Consider the following 21,062-nt stretch of genomic DNA (forward strand, 5'->3'; position numbering starts at 1 on the left):
AACACAGCCCATAGGATCACGAGATCAAGCTTAAGGAAGGAGCACGACTGAAGTTCTTCAAGATTTACTATACGAGCTAGACATAGGACGAAGAACTTAAGCGATATTTGGAGGAGAACCTTTGAAGAGGACATATCCGCCCGTCGACATCGCTAACAGGCTACCTAATCCTGTTTATGCCCAAGAAAGACGGAAAGCTATGGTTATACGTCGACTATCGGCAACTTAACGAACAGACTGTGAAAAATCGATACCTGTTACCGCTGATCTCACGGCTCCGAGATCAGTTAGCAGGAGCCCAATATTTCACGCGTCTTGACTTGCCATCGGCCTACAACCATATACGGATCAAAGAAGGCGACGAGTGGAAAACGGCCTTTAGGACACCTTATGGCCACTACGAGTACCTCGTTATGCCATTTGGACTTACGAACGCGCCGGCAACGTTCTAAGCCCTGATTGATCAAGCTATCCGACCCTTTCTCGACAAATTTGCGGTATGTTATCTCGATGATATACTCATCTTCTCCAAGACGATGGACGAACACCGGAAGCACGTAAAAGCAGTGCTGGACGCGCTGCACGCGTACAAGCTATTAGTTAACAAGGGAAAGAGCGAATTCCACGTCAGGAAAACGGTGTTTCTGGGATACGAGATATCCCCAGGACAAATCCGGATGGAACCTTCAAAGGTTGAAGCTATCAAGAATTGGCCACGACCGACGTCAGTCACGGAAATACGAAGCTTCATCGGATTTGCAAACTTCTACCGGATGTTTATTAGGAACTTTGGAGCGATCGTACGACCTTTGCACGAACTCACCAAGAAGAATGCTGAATTCCAATGGGAAGAACAACACGAGCAAGCATTCACGCAGATCCGGAACGCCATTACCGAAGACCTAGTATTGGTACTACCAGACCCTAAGAAGCCATTCGAGGTAGAAACGGACGCTTCAGACTACGCCATCGGAGGACAATTGGGACAACGAGACGAACAAGGGAAGCTACATCCTGTAGCCTTCTTTTCAAAGAAGCTCGATGGACCACGTCTCAATTATCCGATCCACGACAAGGAACTACTTGCGATTGTCGAAGCTTTCAAGGAATGGCGACTATACCTCAGCGGCACGATTGAACCGGTACAAGTATATACGGATCACAAGAATTTGCGATACTTCATGACGACAAAGGAACTCAACGGACGACAAATACGATGGGTAGAATTCCTCGCGGAATTCAACTTTGAGATCCGCTACAAGAAGGGCAAAGAGAACGCACGAGCGGACATCTTAAGTCGACGAACGGATCACACGGAAGGACGAACGGGAACGACACCACCGTTGTTCAAGGAACGGACAGACGGAACGCTGCATCACGAGACGCAGACACCCGTGGAAGATGATCTACTCGACTCGTTCCTCGAATGTTGCGCAATCTTTCGAGAAGAAAGGATCAACGAGGCACAGTATTAAGTAGCACCCGGACCAGTGGTACCTGACGGAGTGGAAGAAAAAGATGGGAAACTCTGGTACCGAGGTAAAGCATACATCTACGACAAAGATCAACAGCTGCGGATGATTCGAGAACTCTACGAGTCGAAACTTGGAGGACATAAAGGAGTCACGAAGACTGTCGCACAAGTCAAGAAACACTACGACTTTCCACAGTTAACGGCACGAGTTAAGGAAGTTATACGGAGTTGCGACATCTGTAATCGAAGCAAAACGGCACGACACAAGCCGTATGGGCTACTTCAGCCACTGCCAATAGCTGACAAACCATGGAGTTCAGTTACGATGGACTTTATTACGAAGCTGCTAGAATCCAAGGATATAGCCATAGGAGTGACCTACGACAGTATTCTTACTATAGTAGATCGCCTGACTAAGTGGGCATACTTCTTTCCCTACAAGGAGTCCTGGACAGCGGAACAGTTAGCAGACGTGATCTATCGGCAAGTTGCATCAGTGCATGCTTGGCCGCAAGAATGGATCACCGACAGAGACACCAAATTCGTATCGAAGTTCTGGCAAGCGTTAATGCAACGATTAGGCGTTAACAGTAAGCTGTCAACGGCATATCACCTACAGACTGACGGACAAACGGAGCGACTGAACCAAGTTGTCGAGCAGTATCTCCGTTCTTACGTCAACTACTAGCAAAACGACTGGGTCATGCTGTTACCAATAGCACAACTCGCCTATAACACGACGCCGACAGAAACGACCAAAGTCACACCGTTCTTCGCGAACTACGGATACGAAGCAGACCTTAGGCAAGGACCAGAAGTCATAGTGCCGAGAGCAGCAGTCAAAGCGGAACAAATGCACGTACTGCATGAAAAGCTCAAAAAGGAACTCGAGTTTGTCAGAACCAGAATGAAGAACTACTACGACAAACACAGGCTCGAGGGACCTCGCCTAGAGAGGGGAGACAAAGTCTACTTAATTGCACGGAACTTACGAACCAAACGACCAAGCACGAAGCTGGACTTCAAGAAGGTCGGACCCTTCGTTATCAAAGAACAAATTTCGACATCTAACTACCGACTATCGTTACCGTCATCTATGCGACTACGGACGGATGTTTTTCATATTTCACTTCTCGAACCAGCACCAAAGAGCGCCAAGGTTGCTACGCACATCGAAGCAGAGGACAAGGAAGAAGAATGGGACGTTGAAGAAATTCTGGATTCACGTATTATTAACGGAGAACTGCAGTACCTGGTCAAATGGCTTGATTTTGGACCAGAAGACAACTTATGGGAACTAGTCAAGAACCTGAATTGCCCTGAGAAGCTAGAGCAGTTCTACCGGCGGAATCCTGACCGGCCACAAGAACCAGCTCCAAAGCCCATTCCCCGACAGAAAAAGAGGGGAACCCGCCAGAATTAGGACCGGGATCTAACCCGATCGACTCCTAATCAAGCACGTCAAAAGTACCCAACGCCTGAGCCTGACCCGTGAGGGTCTGTGTCTCCGACATCGGCGGAGGAGTATCTGGTTCTTCCTCTTCCTCTAGACGAGCTATGCCACGACGAAAAACTTCGGCACCACGATCGCGCAGGGATTGCTATAAACGACGCAATCGACTTAAACGGCTTAGCGTCTGAGCAAGCAGCGCCTCGGTCTCGGCAATCTCTTTCGAAACCTTCTCCTGCTCCGACAAATTCGAAAGGACTAAGACAGTTAGCAACCCAAGACTACGAAGGAAAACTACGAGGAACCTACAGGCATCCGCAACGTTCGGACCACTGCACTTCTTGCCCATGCGAACACAATTTTGGCACTTGTTCAAACCCTCCATCATCACACAACGCTTCCGCGGCTTCGCATTCCAACAACGCTCGCAAGGCATGGCGACTTCGTAACCCTCTCGCTCGATCTTGATCGCAATAGCGTGTCGTTCGCGCTTGAGATCGCGACGATTCCTGGGAATACGATCAGCCATGACGAAAGGAGGTTAGCGGAAGAAGGACGTTACCTATTGAGAAAGGGGATGTTGGTGGTATTTGAAACAAGTCATGAGAAGCTTTCGGGTCGAAAGCCCTGAAGAGGGGGCATCGTGTCACGAGCTAACCATATACCGCGACCCGGTGGGGTGCAGCAGGCCGAATGAGCCACCAATCAAGAAGGACACGAAGCGAGGCTGACACGGATCGCTAGGGAGCGCAGGCTACCACGAGCGAACAATTGCTAAAAGGGGAAAGATAGCGGAGGATAGCTAGCTACCAAAGGCGATCCAAAGACAGGATCGAAGAAGGCTATAAGCGATCAGGAAGAGTATATATACATGTAAATAGTCACTCGTTATGGTGGACTCTGGGAGTTCACCAGTGGTAACAATCACAATCACAGTACTCATACCAAGCATTGCTGATTACTGTGAGAGACAACTCTAAGTGTTGTTATGAACCCTTTGGCTTCACCGAATCCCTCAGACGACCTGCCTGCTTGTCCCGCTTCACCCACCTCCGTCTGGACCCTTTCAGAAGAAGTCTGAGTTGGGTTCGTCACAAGTGGCTAGGCGAACCTTATGTCAACCCTAGGATCCTTTCCTATAGAGGACCTTCCTAGACCTTCTCATCCTTCGAACTCTCCTTCTAAGAAACTATCCTGATAGGAACTATTTGACTACGCTAAGAGTGTCCTAAGGAGGCGTGGTAAGATGCTTTATATACCGTAAGCATAGGTGTCAGATCCTAAAGACTAACTATAAGAAGATCCTCTATAGGAGCTAGAATCGCTACTTAGATTTACTAACGATTATAAGCTATATCAAGCCAAACCTGACAATTTCGGCGCTAATAAGGAAATGATAAGCTAGTTAAATAGCAAGATAGATCTTCGATTTAACTAGTTAAAGGAACGAACCGATTGCTTTTTTAATAAGACTAAGGGAGCCATCTATAAATTGTTATAGTAGCTTGAAAAAAGTATTGTTAGGATAGATTATAGCTTTATAAACTACCTAAAGGGAGTCGAAGATCGACTTTATAGCTGCCTAGAGAAGGACGTTCTAGCTATAATAGAACCGATATTTGATCGTATTAAGGATCTAGAAATATATATGTTATAATATAGAAATATACTTGGTCGGATGGCAATATAGATAAAGGAAATAGTCGATATAATATATAGTCAAGATGGCGAAAACGATAGTTAATTGCCTAGTTATCGGCGATCTTCCTTTGATCTTATTAGACTTAGCATTATAGTAGAAGAAGTATAATAAGTTAGCGATCTTACGGAAGATATATAATATGATAATAGTGCTTTCCCTATACCTCCTAAGGGCGTTAGTATTAGCTATTGTTATAATCTTGGCCGCCCTAAATGTATATAGTCTTTATATAAAGTCCTATACTTTGTAACTAGTAGTAGCAGAGGTAGAGATCCTAATCCCTTAGATTCTAACGAAGATAACACCCTATCTAACTATTGCTAACCTTTAAGAGACTGGAATCTAGGATGCCGTCAAGGCGCTCTATACCCTGGCAATAGTAGTAGCAATGGTAAAGGTAATAACGGCAGTAATAATAGCGATAATGGCAATAGATATTATGGATACAAGTCTATATACGATATTACTATAAGTATATAGAGTCGCTTAGACTTTAAGATCAAGAGGGACGATATTAGCTAGTTCGATCCTTCTTTTCCTAACCTATATTCCTTAGGTATTATTAACAATAGTAAGAATCTAGTATTTACCGATGTCTACTGCTTTGCTAACCGTATTGAAACCTTCCTAGAAAGTAACCTTAATGGCAGCGTTAAGACGTAGATTCTATCCTTCTTCTAAACCCTTCTTGGCAGCCTAGCTATTATTTAGTAGACTAATAAATTAAACGGCTCTATATATGGATAATTACGCAAATTAGGTCTTCGAGCTATTATAGATCGACTATAGGAATGCTTTATACCTAACGCTATAACTACCACTTGTAAGTTTAATAAAGCTAGTCTACGTTTAAAGGATATCGTGAAGGACGAGCAAGCGCTTAGTTTCTTTGTTTAGAAGATGCTTTGTTAGGCGTACTTAATATATATACTTAACGAACGTAACGATAACTAGTAAGGAGTTATAGTTTAAGTCTAGTTAGCTATAGACCTCTATATTAAGTAGTATTTAGATTTTTCCTAGCGACACTCCTTACTTAGCACCTATATATAGTATATTAAGTAGTCTTGATCTATTATTTTAGCGGCTACTTTTGACCGCTATCTATATCTATAGAAGAAGATATCCATAAATAGCAAATTAAAGTCTCCTAGAGCTAAAAACAGGGGGTCGTATAAGCCTATATACTATAACGCTAATCGACCTTAACAATTTAGCTATAGATATAATAAGCCTCTAAGATATAATTAGTGTAACCACGAATTTGAATGTAACCATAGATTTAACTATAATTGCCGGTTTGATCACGATTACAGATTTGACTATAACCGTGACTAGGATCGCTATAATTAGGATTGCCATAAGTAGGGCAATCGTAGCTAAAAGCAGGTCAGATTTGGCAAGGACGACTACTAGCAAAAGGAATATCACGACCGTGCTAACTTTACTAAAGAAGCTAGCGATAGCTCCAAGCCGGATCAATCTGACACGTAGTTAGCCAAAAGTGCCCCTAAATCTAGATCTAAATCTTCGGGTAGCGACATTAGTATTATGTACCTCGTTCTAGACTTATAACTAACTTGCTACAAGTGCTATAAATCCTTTAACTTGTATATCGAACTATATACTTATACTAAGCGATGCTATAGAACTAGTCCTCTTCCTTCTATCTGTAACTACAAAGCTAATCTTACAGACTTGGCTCGCCATACCTATGGTTTCTATAATACTACTCTAGAGATACGAAATGCTCTCTTCCGGCATCTAAAGGCATGCGAAAACGCTAAATCTGGTAACATTCGCTACCTAGTAGGAACTCCTAATAGGTAGTTAGATCTACCTGCTTCGCCGCTAGAAAACGTGTACCAAGCTATAGACACGCTACCTATAGACATTACGGCAAAGGCATACCAAGTTAGGGACGTACCTCCTAGGCGTATGCCTGACCGCCACGGTTTACCACTAGGATATACTTATCTATACGTTAGGGTATATTACAAACCTATAGATCGCGAAGCAATGGAAGTGTACCTAGATCTAGGCACTAGCCGCTCCCTGATTGACCGTACTTTTCTATAGTGATCAAACTACCAAATCAAACGACGTAAGGGCAGAGTCAAAGGTATAGAAAACACTATATTAAGCCTTAACGAATAGGCGTCTTTCGATATCTACTTGCTAGGTATAGAAAACGGTACTCCTACCCTAGCTAAGTTTACCTATACGGTGTAGGTTGTCAACTCTCTGGCACCGAATCTTCTAATAGGTAACAAATTCCTAGATTCGTATGACGCGAATATAGACTACTATCGTAAGGAAGTCAAATTATAGTTATTCGAGTTCTGTCTTCCTTTTTCCGTATATATATACTCTATACCCTACATACGGAAGGTCAAAACCACTCGCGAAATCACTCTCCTGCCTAACTAACGGGCAATGGTACCTATCAAATATAAGCCTCTCCTAATAGGTCGTGCCTTTATATTTAACTTAGCTTACGTAGCCGTCTGTAACTTTGTTATAGATATAAAGACCCTAAAGGTAGTGCCTATCGAAAATACTATATAGGGAACGTTACGTATCTTAAAGAGGCACCCTATTAGAAGGATCAAAGAAATGGAAGATAGTAGTTACTTTGCCTATTTATAGAATACTACTTTCTATATAGTAGTAATCACTACTACCATCTTAATAATAGGTATGCCTACTGCCGTAATAGACGTTAACCTTACAAAACTCGCCAATTAGTGTAACGTTATACCGGTCAATGCTTCCTTTGATTTGAACCGCTATTCGGGCATAATCCTTAAAGGTAGTTATATCCCTATAAAGCTACCTATGACTATAGCCTTATTTACAGCCTCTAACGACGCGAATTCGGATACTCCTATTAGCGACTTCGTCTTCTAACTTGCCTAGCAATCTTTACCTTTTCTACCATAGGATATTTCGCTAGAAGCAATTCTAAGAGCCGCTAATAAAGTTACTAGCGAAGCGGAATATAAACCACGCGTGCCTAAGAAGCATTCCACATTAGGATTAAAGATATTAGGGTCCCTACCTAAGATCGTTACTAACAACAGCGTCTATATATACGCAGGTAACGTAAAACTGGCCAAGAAGTTCGCTAACTTAGTTAACGGATTCCTATAACTCTAGAACGACGCTAGTCTGATTAATATTCTGTAGAACGAGTAGATAAAAGTGCTATTTGTAGAAGGCTAGTAATACTAGAAAGTACGCTCCCGTATATATCTATTAAGCCAGAGGGACAAGGAAGTCCTAGATAAAACCTTTGACGCCCTCTATTAATAGGGCAAATTACGGTTCGTAAAGAACGTTACTCCTTTCGCCTATCCTGTTTTCGTGGTCTGGTATACTATAAAAGGCGTTGTAAAGGGCCGTGTCGTCATTGATCTATATAGTCTTAATAAGGTTACTATCCTTAATAACTACCTACTACTATTATAATTAGAGATTATTATAGCTTTATATAGAAAGAAGTTTATTATAGCAATTAACGTTATATTATTTTTCCATTAATTTAGCATATATCCTCTGTATTGAGACAGATTTACGCTAATCAGCCCTTACGGTCTAGAACAGCCGATCGTAGCGCTTATAGGTTACCATAATTCGCCTATATATATATAATGGTTTATAGATTAGCTATTACGACTATATTCCTCCTATTATCGCGCGTTTATCGACGATATCGTCATTTTCTTAGATATAGCCAAGGATTATATACGGCACTTAAAGACGATCTTTAGCCTATTCTAGAAAAAAAATATCGCCATCTTACCCACTAAGTCATATATTAGCTACCCAAATATAGAACTACTTGGCTTTCGTATAAACAGTCTTAGCCTTACTAATATAGATCAACACGTTAAAGTATTTAAGTAGTTATCGTTTCTATATACGTTAAAGGCATTAGAATAATACTTAGGCACTACTAGTTTCCTATAACACTTGATTCTATACTATGTAAAGATCGCCGAGCTGCTCTAGAAACGCAAAACTGACCTACTTATATATAGCCGTAAAACTAGCGAACTAGAAGTAGAAAACCGTACTAGGAAGATAGGCTATTATAGCCGTACTTCCTTTGACCTAACCGAACAGGAAAAAGCGTCCTTTGCCGCCTTACAAGAGGCCATTTATCATGAGAACCCGACTATCCTCTACCACTTTAATCCTAACAAGTAACTATATATTTAACTTAACGGCTATTTAGAATACAGATTTAACGTTATAGTCTTCTATACTTACAATAGATATAACTAGCGCCTAGGCAACCCTATCCTAGCTAACCAAGTGCTACTAGTAATATTATTATTATTAGTCCTATACCATTATGCTAATAAGCATGCCAGAGCCTCTCTAGTTATATACAAAGAAAACCGTACCTAATAGGCCAGATAAAAACCTCTATCCCTCCTTTAATGCCTAATCTAGAATACTAATACACTACAAAGAAAAGGAGAAGTGGCCAGAATGGCCCTAAAGAGGCCTTCCTTCCCGGTCTAGCCTTCTTGCAAGGCAGTATTCCGGGAGCCTCCCTAGGTCCATTAGCTACCGTAGAACCCTCCTTGCCAAACGATGGTTACGGGCCCCTATACCCCGCAAAACGAGGTCTAGGTCCCTTTGCGACCGTATTTCCCAGGATTCCCACGTTCGGCTTCTTGGTGGGTTCGGGCACTATACGACTAGGTGCTCTATAGTTTCCCTCCCCTGGCCATAGGCACAGTAAGGGGTACTGATCCCCAGGACTTGAACCCTAAAAAGGAAGTCATAGAGGCTAATAGCCCCTATACGGGCCTGTACTAGTAGGGAGCTCTAGGCCTTTGTTAGGCCCTAGTGCCTTTATAGGCCTTCCCCTATAAAAACCAGGCACGGGGGGTCCTTGTCTAATATATGCTATATCCTCCTACCGGCTTGGTCGGCCCTTTAACGGTTGCTCTAGCTGGCTAATACGGCTATTTCCGTAGCCTATAGCCTTCTTTGTAGGGTCTGTAGGGGAGGTCGACCCCCTCTATAGCCCTCCTAAACCTACTGCCGGACCGTTAACCTTGCTACCTCTAGGGCTATAGGCTTCGGCTCCTCGCCCCTTGCCCTAGCCCTTCTCTTCCGGAACCTCTAGCTTAGCCTATTATAGGCCTGCTAGATAAGGGCCCTTGTAGGGACCTAGGAGGCCCCCGGACCTACCCCGGTCTGTAAGAGCGGTTAGTCAAGTTTAGCTTCGAAGTCAGCTAGCCTCTTATTAAGATTGAGGTCGAAGGGTAGTACCTAGGCTTCTGTTTCGAGGTACCGGATAGGAGTAGCCTTATAGGCCCTGGTAACTACTCAAAGAGCCCTATATTAGGCCTTTGATAGTTCCCTAGCAGGGCCTTCTAGCTTACCCCCTGGCTTGGTAGGCTTATAGAAGTTCGAGGCCCTGTAAGCTAGGGCGCTATAGATACACTTGGTGTAGACCTTATAGGCCTGTAGAAGGCTAGGGCCCTAGGTCTTTGTAGCGAGCCTAGTTAGGGTAAACTCCTAGGTTTCTAGCTTCTTAGCTATCTTTGCGTAGTAGGGGCCCCATTATAGCCTCTAGTCTAGCCAGACCCTAAGGAATCTGGCCGACTTCGACGGGGCTATAGTGGTAGTACCCTCTCTAGGCTGTAGGAGCTCTAGCGGTTGCGATCACTGTTTCCGGCCCCTGTTAAAGTGGATAAGCTCGTACTTTTCCGGGGCAAAAGCTATACCCTGGGTCTTTGCCTACTGGAGATAGGCCTTCTAGGCCCTCTGTAGTTGACCGTTATAGGCCTCCTCGGCCCTCCCAAAGGCTAGGAGGTTAGTGTTGTCGGCGAAACCTATTAAACTGACCATAGGGCTGGCCTGGCGGATAGCCTAGTAAAGGGAGGCTATATAGAGGATAAATAGTATAGGGGAGAGGGGTAACCCTTGTAGGACCCTGGCCCTTACTACTATATCCTCCGTTTCCTGGCCATTGAAGTAAAGGATAGCCACCCTATCCTATAGCCACTCCCTAACCTAGACTACTAACCACTTCGGGAAGCCCTGGCTTTATAAAGTGGCTAGTAGCCGGGTGTGGTTGACAGTGTTAAAAGCCCCTAAGATATTAAGCTATAGGAGGGAGGTAGCTACCTTGTACCTCTAGGCCTCCTAGACCTAAGCCGTAATAAGCTAGATAGCTAATTCTATAGACCTATGTTCCCGGTTGCCTATCTATTCGGCCGGTAGAAGCCCGTAGGCCTCTATAACGGCCGTTACCTTCCGGGCGACTATAGCCTCTAGTACCTTGCCTACTATTAGTAGGAGCGCTATAGGCCTATAGCTACCTAGGGTAAAGTAGGCCTATAGGGGTTTGCCGGGTTTGTAGAGGACTATTGTCTTGGCCCTTTTGAACCAGGCTAGGAAACAGCCAAGCCGTAGGCTTTCCAAGGCTAGTATAGCTAGTATCTGGTAGAGTAGCTGCCTACAGGCCTTTAGCAGACCTATAGGGAGGAGGTCCTCCCCTAGGGCCTTCTACGGGGCCGCTCTAGCTAGTACTACCCTAACTTTACCTACCGTAACCCCCTAGCTCATTTTAAACTTCGGCTCCTAGTGGTCGTTCAGATCTAGGTCGTCGATATCTGACAGGTCTGCTTCCGGGTTCGGAAAGAACTTATCGGCTAGTGCTTTAGCCTTCTATTAATAGGTTATAAGCCCTCCTTCGAAGGCCGGGAGCTTTAGAGGGTCGACCGGTAAGTGGCTTTATAGCCTTACCTACTGCTCTAGCCTCTATAGCAGGTCCGGCCGGTTAGTTACCTTCTATAGTGTAGCTCTCTAGCTTTTGGTCTTCGTGGCCGTAATGGTCTTAGCCTAGTCCTATAGGGCCTGCCGGAGTGCTTCCTACGTATAGGGGTTTAGGGTGCCCTTATAGGCCCTCTCTACCTCCTTAGCCCTCTTCTAGGCCTCTCGAACCTCCTTCGTCCACTACCGAGCTCATTTACTACCTGTACTAGCCTTCTTTGCTAGGGCCAAGACCGTAGCTATCTCTTTAAGGGCCTCTATAAGCCTGTCAAAGGCCCATAGAAGCTCCTCCGGGCCCTGGAAGACAGGCCTGGCCCGGGCCGATGCCTATCTACTAAGCCGGAGTAGGAGGTAGGCCGCCTCGGCCCGCGTAACCTCCTTATCTAGGCTCTTCTAGTCCTACCCTTTACTAGCCGGCATGGGCCTATTGGTCCCCTAGAGGGAGACATCTAAGGCCTATAGGTAGTGGTCAGATTTCTTATGTTCCATAATATCCTTGTAGGTCGCTTCTAGCCTAGCCGAGGCCTAGAATAGGTCTATCGTAGAAGGCCGGCCATGCTAGTCCCCCTAGGGGGCCCTAGTAACCTGGCTGTAAGGTATATATAGGTTAAGGTCCTACTAGTCTACAAGGCTAAGGAGGTCCCTGGCCCCCGGGCTAAGCCTATTAAATAGGTCCTAGACTAGGTGGTAGTGGTTAAAGTCATCTATAAGAACTAGGGAGTAGGTTGGCTGAGGTAGGGCTAGCAGGTCCTATAAGAGGGCCTGCTCCCCCTTATTATTATAGACTAACTAGAGCTCGAACCCCCTCTCTCCTAGGGCCGGAAAGGTTACCTTATACTAGTTCTCCTCTACCGAATAGTCCTACTAGCTAATTAGGAAGCGCTTAGCCACTAGAATAGCCGCCTTGCCCTTAGGCTTATAAACTAGGTAGTATTTCGAAGCCTAGGGGCAGTATATTGACCTTATAAACTGGTTGATCTATGGTTCCTAAATGGCTAGTAGGTTATATTTAGCCTCCTCTAGTAGGACCTCGAGGGCCTGTTTGTTACCTTAGGTATTCCACTAAAGGATCTTAATTTGCATTTAAGGTAGCCAGGGCAGGGGACAAAGGCACGGTGGTAGTAGTAGGCTCTATAGCCATTCCCCCCTCGGCCGGCTATAAGAGGGAGGGGGTTCTAGGCTATAGAAAGGAGATATAGGTCTGTCGGGCATTAAACAAGGCACTCCTAGCCGCCTATTAGGCTAGGGTAGGCCTCCTATAAGGGCGTTTGGCCCTAGTTTGATAGTAGTTATCATCTTCCGGCTGGTTGCTAAACTCGAAGGCTACCTTCTAGTATGGTTGCTCTAATGGTTAGAAGGTTCGAGGTCTATACTAGTAGGCCTCCCTAGCCCTTTCCTAGGCCTTGACTTTCTTTAGGCAGCCCCTATACTACGCTATATAGGGGCCCCTATAGGCCGTATACCTACAAGGGAGTTGGTTAGAGTAGGTAGGGCACTAGGCCTCCCTAGCCTTCCCCCCCTCCCTATAGGCCTTTACGCTACAACGGCCACAACAGGCCGGCCGCTAGCAGTACTGCTAGGTATAGCCAAAGCTCTAACACCTATAGCACTACCTCGGCTCTAGAGCATCCTAGTAGGGCTTGTAGTCTAATACCTAGGCATCCTAGACTACGCTCTCGTTATAGGCCTTCTAGGCCTCTTTGAGGTCCTATAGGCCTAGAAGTACCGTGGCCTACTTCCTTTATAGGCTCTTTAACAGCCGGAACTTGACCGTTTCGATCGAGTGTAGGCCTACGGCCTCTTTAAAGTCTTGTTCGCTGACCCCCTGTAGCTCCTCCTTCCGGACTCCTTTAGCTAGGACTATATAGGCCCTGCCAACCTCCCTAGCCTCCTCTTTAAAGGCTGTAGCCACCTATCGCTTGTTAACCGAATACTAGTCCTTGGTAGCCTTGTCCTTAAAGACCACTACTATATCCCTGCTTAGGAGCTTCCTAGCCGTAACGGCTCCCTAGCGGCTAGAAGCCCTGTTAACTACTTAGACTATTTCGGCCGGGGTTTGGGCTTTAAGGTCCTCCTATAGGCTTATATTCCGTATCGTAACCTCCCGCGAGGCCCGTAACGGCACTACCTTGGCCGATAGTAGGCCTCCCTAGGGGCCTATTACCCCCTGTTATAAGCCTACGGCCACCTGCGCCTAGGTAGGGCAGGGGGTAGCCTTAAGGGCTTCTTTAAGCCCCTTTTTGACTTCCTCGGCTACGAGTTCCTATAGGTTCGGAACTAGGCCTATAATAGTAGTTGTAAGGCCCTATAAGAGCCTATTGGCGAGGTCCTATGCCTTGCCCTATTTAGGGCTTGGCACAAGGTTGACTAGTTATGTGATAAGACCCTTTAGTTCTTTGATATCTGGGGTAGGGTAGGCCTATAGTAGGCCCCCCTTTGATTGGTTCGAAGCCATAGGCCTCCCTACTTGGTGGCTTGGCGGTAGGCTTTAAATCAACGTTACGCTTAGGGGCGCTAGGTGGTCTATGCGGTGAAAATTTTTGACGGGCGTGCAAGGTGAGGTCGGATTGCGGTCGGGTCCGGTTCTAGCGCTTGCGATGCCTGTTGCACACCCGCAACGGCTCGCGCATGGTTGAAAGTGGTACTGTTAGATAGCGTTTTTCAAGAGCTTTCTAGCGATGGTAGTTTCGTGAGTTTTGGTGGGGTATTCGCAAAGATGCAAGAGAAGCTTCTTTTGCTTCCTCTTTAGTTATATATAAAGGAAGCCGTCTGCTAGTGATATTCTTAAGCCGCCTATTAACAAAGGCTAAGATATAATATAGACCCTCTAAATAGGAAGTTGCTTGTCTGGTCTAGGCAATTCGCAAACTATATATAATAGTCTATTTAGCGTATATACTAGTCATTGTCCTGACTAACCATACCGCTATATATAGTATTATAGAACAAACTAACCTAGATACAAGTTCTACTAACTATGCCAATTGTCGCCTAATTAACGCGTCTATCTACCTATTATAGTATAACCTTAAGGTCTACCATCTTCCTAGAAGACTTAACTTTATACTAGACACGTTAAGCAGATTAAGTGCCTTAGGAGACCCTAAACCTTCTAAATGACTAGATAGATTGGCTGTACTTGATAACGTTTGGTTTGCTTTTGCCAAGGCACGGATAGATTCTAAACTTAAGGCAAAGTTTGTTAATAGCTATAAGGCTAATGCTAAGTATACCCCTATCATTAAGGATCTTATCAAAAATAAGCACGTAGATAGGACTATTAATAATAAGGGCATTGCTATTTTTTCGTACTATAGGCTACTGTTTATTCTGATTAACGAGCTCCTCTACTATATCTGCCTAGATGGTACTTATATATTATACGTTCCGTTAAGCCTTATATAATATATCTTGAGTTTAGCCTACGATAAGAAGCATTACTTTAGAACCAATAGGATAATATACAACTTATATAGCATTACGATCGACAGAAAAACTAGGTATGTATAGGATTATACAAAGTATTGCCCTATCTGCCAAGTTAACGCTACCGATCGTAACCTTCCTATAGATAACTACTAACCAATTCGTCTATCTGATATACTACCTATATAAGTAATTACTATCGACTTTATAGTAGCGTTACCATTAGTTCCATTAGCCGGAACGCTATAGCATTTAAATAGGTATAATAAGTTCGACTTAATAATGACCATGTCTTATAAATTGTCTAAACGAACGCTCCTTATACCTGGCCACTCTAACTATACCACTACTAACTAGGGCTATATATTAATACGACAACTGCTCCTATCCGACTAGGGAGTACTAACCGCTGTTATATCTGACCGTAACCGCAAATTTACATCCAAGCTATGGACTAGTATATAGAAAGCGCTAGGTACGAAGCTATTAATAACTACTATATACCACCTATAAGGAGATGGTTTTGTAGAGCGGAAGAACCAGACGGTAGAAATCGCTTTACACTTTTTTGTCTATAAAAAGCCAGATAACAATTAGACCGCTATACTTCCGTAGCTATAGTAGCATTTAAATAATATATATACCGCCTTTATTAGCATATCTCTATACAAGCTACTCTACGGTTTCAAACCAGCTAGACCGCTAGAAGCACTAATAGCGCTATCGAAAACGGCATAAGATATCCTAGTCCTACACAAATATCTATACTAAGATGCCTAGATAGCGATAGACTTTATAACGGCCCATACTAAACGTAGATACGATACTAGCTACCGTGACATCGAATTCAAGCCAGGCAACCAAGTATATCTATACCTCTACCGTAGCTACTACTTGCCTAGATAGCCGTCGCCTAAACTATCCTAGTAATACGTAGGTCCTTTTAAAGTCGTTAAACGCGTTAGCTACCTAGCTTATCGTCTTCGTTTACTACCAAATATAGACATCTATCCTATAATATTAGTAGTATACTTATCGTCTATACCTCTAGGCACCGACCTATATAACCATGCTATACCACCTCCTAACCCTATTAAGGATAGCTATACTGATAGCGGTTTAGAATCTGGAGACAAGTACGAACTCAAACGTATCTAGAACTATAAACTTATATATAACAAGTATAAGTATCTAGTCAAATAGGAAGGACTTGGCTACAAATATAACGTTTAGAAGACCGACTTCTAACTATACTATATATACAAGATAGTTAATAAATACTAGGTATACTAGGGAGGTCAATTTACTATAGTTTAAGCAACGTAGATCAAACCCCTATATAGACGCCCTTATAAGGAGGCATCAAAGGCTCCCCTAAAAAGAGCTATGGATAGAAAACGCTAAAGTAAGGCTATAGGTAGCTAAGAGGAAGACATATAGGACACTATAATAGTAAGATAACGCTACTACTTTCCATTACAATGTTACTATAGAAAGAAGGCATATTTAAGAGCTATTTAGAGCTATAGCTACTACTTTCTATTACAATGTTACTATAGAAAGAAGGCATATTTAAGAGCTATTTAGAGTTATAGTATAGGTACTACGTTTTTTCTTCTAGGCAGGGGACTTGATATAGTACGTTGTCTACGGACGTGTCCATTATATAAGGCTAGATAAGATAAGACCTATAGATCTGGCAAACGGGCTAGCAAACGGAGGGTTCTTTGTTCCTATCCTCTACTTATACAGAGCCATAGGGCTAGCAATCGTGGGAAGGAGACATCGCACTTTTGAACTATTTATAACTTACTAACTTTCTTCTATCAATTGGAACCATCTTCTATCTATTGGAAACCATCTTCTGTCATGGCCAGTCGTCGCGAGTCCGTTGGCTGGGGATGGCTTTCAAAGCTTGGTCTTCCGGTCCTAACCCTAAATAGAATACTTCCACAAACGGAAAGCAGTTCGTCACCGGTCTTACGAATACTCCGTTTTGCCTCAGCTCCATTGACACCATAGGGATCTATTGTCTCGGGACGTCCGGCCGAGAGACAAGAAACGAAGACTGCAATACACGACAAGACAATTCCAGAAAGATCAGCACTGACAGTCAGCAATCAGCAGCCATGGTGTAATCCGAACTCCGTTTTCCTGGAAAACCCAATAGTCGGAAAAACCAATAAATGGTTGGGAAAAGTTAACGGCCTAAGAGAAGCTGGATTACTTGTATTGAGCCACAACGGAAGCAACAGGGGATACACCAAAACGTGCAGGCACATTTCATGTCCTGTATTGTATGTACTGAGTATCGTTCCCTTACCTGGGATACTGTAAGCTGAGGTACAGTACCCAGATCCTGCTGCCTCGGATCCCATCGCACCTGCCCCGGTCCCCCAGGGCAGGACCAATTACGTCTCTCACTTGACGCAAGGATGACGGGACGGTGATGGCGACCTCGCATGCGCCCGCTCTAGCTCTGATTTGATTGGCAAGCAACTGCCGGGACCATGGCGCCATTGGCTACAGCGTTCGGGCACCTCAGTTTGTATGTATGCATGTACATATGTACAGTACTGCCACAAGTCGATCTCGGGGGAGCCAATCTTGCATTCTACGCTGCTTACGACTTCTTCAAGCCCAACTTGGAAGTCACTGCTTGCGGAATTCCATCGCTATACCTTGACATGAACCATGCATATGAAGCGCCCATTGCATATGTACAATACACTACGCCGCATCACAGTACGGAGTTAATCTGTACCCTGCCCTCGTAAAGAGTCGACTGTCCATATACAGAGGTAACTGTGTCCCACAAAGCTGTGGAGAGATGGGACGGGAACCCCTTGCGGCCTCTTTTTACATGGTATTTCTTCCATTCCTGTTACGCAGTCCACGCCGGAAGGATACATAGGTGAAGGTGCCCCAAGGTATCTGGAATACTTGTGTTGGTTGGAAACGTACGTAACTCAACCTGAACAACCAGGCTTTTGTGGCCAGCGCCGGTGGCAACAACGAAATACTTTCTAGGAACAACACGCATGCCCGCTCGCACCGACTTCAAAGCGGGCCATCTTCTCCCTTTCGTCTCGGTTGACATACGGTTAGGTAAGGTATTTCAGCGCGGCTCAAAAGTCCCACGTTCGAGCGAACATGCTCCCGAGTTCATCGACATCTCTCCCGATTTGACCAGAAAGGCCGGGCATGATTCAGGCCAGGCGCCTACCGTCTTCGCAATCACACATGACGGGCGGACCCTGACGGTACGTACGCAGCACACGTAGGAGCCATCGCATCGCAGCGGAGACACGAAAGAAACAAAAAAAAGGACTACAAGCCCCAATTCGACCGAGACAAAAGTACCCCCGTCTTCCAGGAGGGGAAAACTGTCACACCTGGCTGCAGGACGCTGGAAACCCCTCCCCCTCCCTTCCTCCCTCCTCCCTCCCTCCCGTGGGACCGAGAGACAAGTAGTAAGTGACTACCTTACCGAGCTGCTGTGTCACCAAACATTGTCAGCCCATGCGGGGCAGCGGCACAGCCGATAATCATGGTTCGAATGCGGCAAACCGCCTGGGAAGCTCGCAATCGTGTGCACACTGTTGTATCTATACTTTTCTTACGCGGTAACACAACGGCTCTGACCGGGGGGTGCAATCCGTAGCTTAATCAGCTAGGAGAGAAGGGAGGGAATAAGGGGGGCTGGGAAAGAGTGTGTGAGTTCCACTCTATGCATAATATGCATAAATAAGTCCAGTCAAGGGGCAGCTCTGCGTGCGCGGGCGCGGGCGCGCCGAGGCACGTCCGATTGAGACCGGGGAGACGGTGAGACGGCGAGACCGAGGAGACGGTGAGACGGCGAGACCGGGAGATGAGCGACTGCTGAGTCGACAAAAAAATTATCAGTTGGAAGTGGTTCGTATTATAATAAGGTCGGGTACAGGGTATGTGGCAGCAGGCAGGTTGATTGGGCCGAAGACGAGTGAGCAGTCAGCCCTCCCCCGTTTCATCTCTCTCTCTCTTTCTTGTCGCCGGTCTGCTATGGTATTTTATGTTACACCGAGGGAGGGAACCTGCAGAGATGATTGTGGTACAGGAGGGTAGGGTACCCGTCTGGGCCGCTCTCGTTCGGGAACCTTTTGGCTTATCGCGACAGGGGACGGACGGTCTGGGCCCGTCCATCCATTAACTACTAGTATTGAATGCGACAGCTTTTGCTGATCCAGCAATGCGTAAAGTATAGCGTGCGTGTTCCATACCCTGAGCATGTTTGCAAGGGGAGAGAAAGAGCCGGGGGGATCTGAGGGCTTCGGCACATGCGGGGACCGGGGGGAGGGCATTATTTGTACTGTACACGTTGGTTATATGCGAAAACCTCTTTCCCTCTCTCTCCGCGTCCAGTGTAATGACCCATCACAGGGAAGCGAAAGGCTTTTTGATGCAGAGCGCACCGGAAACACGAATCCCGAGGGCCAGATTGGATTAATGCACGGGAAGCAGGGCATATGCGGCGAACAGCAGGGTCAAGAACGACACCGCAAGCCTCGGCGGTATCATTAGTCTCGTTTTTCCATTAGCTGCGCCTCCAACCAATGTTCCCATAAGTCCCGAAGCCGAGTCCAACCCCAGAAATGTGGAACGCCAGTCAATGAAACCGTGCCATGAACAACCCAGCCGAGATGGAGCACCAAACCAAGCGAGAACCAAAAAAAAAAAAAAAAAAAAAAATGGTGCTGAGGAAAAAGAGTACAGCGCGACATGGGACCAAGAATAGCAGTAACCAAGTAGAGGGGGGGCAAAACCACTCGAAGAGGGAAATAAGCGAAAGATGAGACGAAGGGCAGAAATAAACAGAAATAATACATGTTCCCCCTCGCTTAATCAACCACGGGGATCAGAAACACTCACACCACCCACTCGCCGGATCCCTCACCCCAACCCGCTGCACGATGAACCCCAGCTCCCACATCGCCTCCTCCTCCTCCTGCCCTTCTTCCTCGTCTTCCAGCACACTGCCGCACTGCCCTGCACAAGCATCATCCCCATTACAATTACCACCGCGCTCCACCTCCAGACCCCCCGCCTGCCCTCCTCCGCATGCGGCGCTGATGATACCGGCGGTAGGAGTAGTAGTAGAAGTAGTAGTAGTAGTATCCCGATCCGGATGCAACCCCTCTTCTTCTTCTTCTTCTTCTTCCGCCTCCCCGCACCCCTTATGCTGCCGCCCCTGCCGCCCTTGCCGCCCTTGCCGTCCTTGCCCTTGCGGCGGAGGCGGGTGTTGTTGTTGCCTCTGCAGGACGACGCTGGCCCAGCAGCACAGCCGGCCCTGGGCCGAGAGGACCTCGGCCTCGTCCTCGCGGAAGCCGGTGAAGTCGGCCAGCAGGCAGCGCGAGAAGACCCAGTCGTCCGCGTCGTCGGGGTGGGGCTGGATGCGGATGATCGTCGTCGTCGGGCGGCGGCGGCGGCGGGTTTTGTGGCTGTTGTGCCGCGGTTGTGAACAACGAGGACGGGGAGGATGAGGATGAGGATGGTGAGTAGTAAGAGTAGCAGCAGCGGTAGTAGCAGCAGCAGCAGCAGGAGCAGTAGTAGTAGTAGTAACCCTCTGTTTCTTGTCGCCTTTCTTCTACCCCTCCTTTCCGCCGGGCCCTGGACGGTGGGTTGGAGAGTTGGCAGCTGGTCGCTGAAGTAGTAGTAGCTGTTGTTGTTGTTGTTGTTGTGGTTGTTGCTGTGGTGGTGATGGTGGTGATGGCGGTGAATGTTGTTGGCGCTGTTGCCGCCGCCGGAGGTCGCCGCCGAAGCGGGAGAGCAGGGTGCGTACCAAGGCGCCGGGGAGAGCGACCTGTTCAAACTTGCCGCTGCCACTGGGAGAGGAAACGGTGGTGATGTCGAGGCGACAGTGGGGAAAGTGCATCAGTGGAACTGGGGTTGGGAAGCTCTCCTCCACAGCTAGTTGGGGTGATGATGGCTCGGGTTGTGGGTCGTGGATCTGGGGCGCTTGGTCCTGAAACTGCGTCGATGAGAGGAGCAGGTCTGAGGCGTGGAGTGCGAGGTCCATTGCCGAGCTGTCTGCGCCCTTCTGGGCCTGGTGTCTTGTTGGCGAATGCATGACACGGAGAGGCGTGTTGCCCTCGATGTTATTCTTTTTTTTCCTGATGTCGTCGCGAGGTACAATGAGGTGATGTAGGAGCAGGCGAGGTGTGCGCGGGGGC

At 46.2% G+C, this 21,062-nt stretch overlaps 2 protein-coding genes across 2 annotated transcripts; one reads left to right on the forward strand and one right to left on the reverse strand.

The window, feature by feature from the left end:
• Positions 1-17,894: 17,894 nt before the first annotated feature.
• Positions 17,895-19,413, forward strand: MYCTH_2106582 (uncharacterized protein; the record flags this gene model as incomplete). Its single annotated transcript, XM_003658981.1, has 6 exons — positions 17,895-18,116; positions 18,259-18,326; positions 18,606-18,703; positions 18,760-18,797; positions 19,065-19,097; positions 19,273-19,413. The coding sequence occupies 6 exons, from the start codon at positions 17,895-17,897 to the stop codon at positions 19,411-19,413; spliced, it is 600 nt and encodes a 199-aa protein (XP_003659029.1).
• A 334-nt stretch (positions 19,414-19,747) lies between these two features.
• On the reverse strand, positions 19,748-20,959 carry MYCTH_2114682 (uncharacterized protein; the record flags this gene model as incomplete). Its single annotated transcript, XM_003658982.1, has 3 exons — positions 19,748-19,865; positions 20,025-20,330; positions 20,481-20,959. 3 exons carry the CDS (start codon positions 20,957-20,959, stop codon positions 19,748-19,750), a joined length of 903 nt encoding a protein of 300 aa, XP_003659030.1.
• Positions 20,960-21,062: the final 103 nt, after the last annotated feature.

This window comes from Thermothelomyces thermophilus, chromosome 1 (assembly GCF_000226095.1).
Source record: "Thermothelomyces thermophilus ATCC 42464 chromosome 1, complete sequence".
In the NCBI taxonomy this organism is placed as follows: Eukaryota; Fungi; Ascomycota; class Sordariomycetes; order Sordariales; family Chaetomiaceae; genus Thermothelomyces; species Thermothelomyces thermophilus.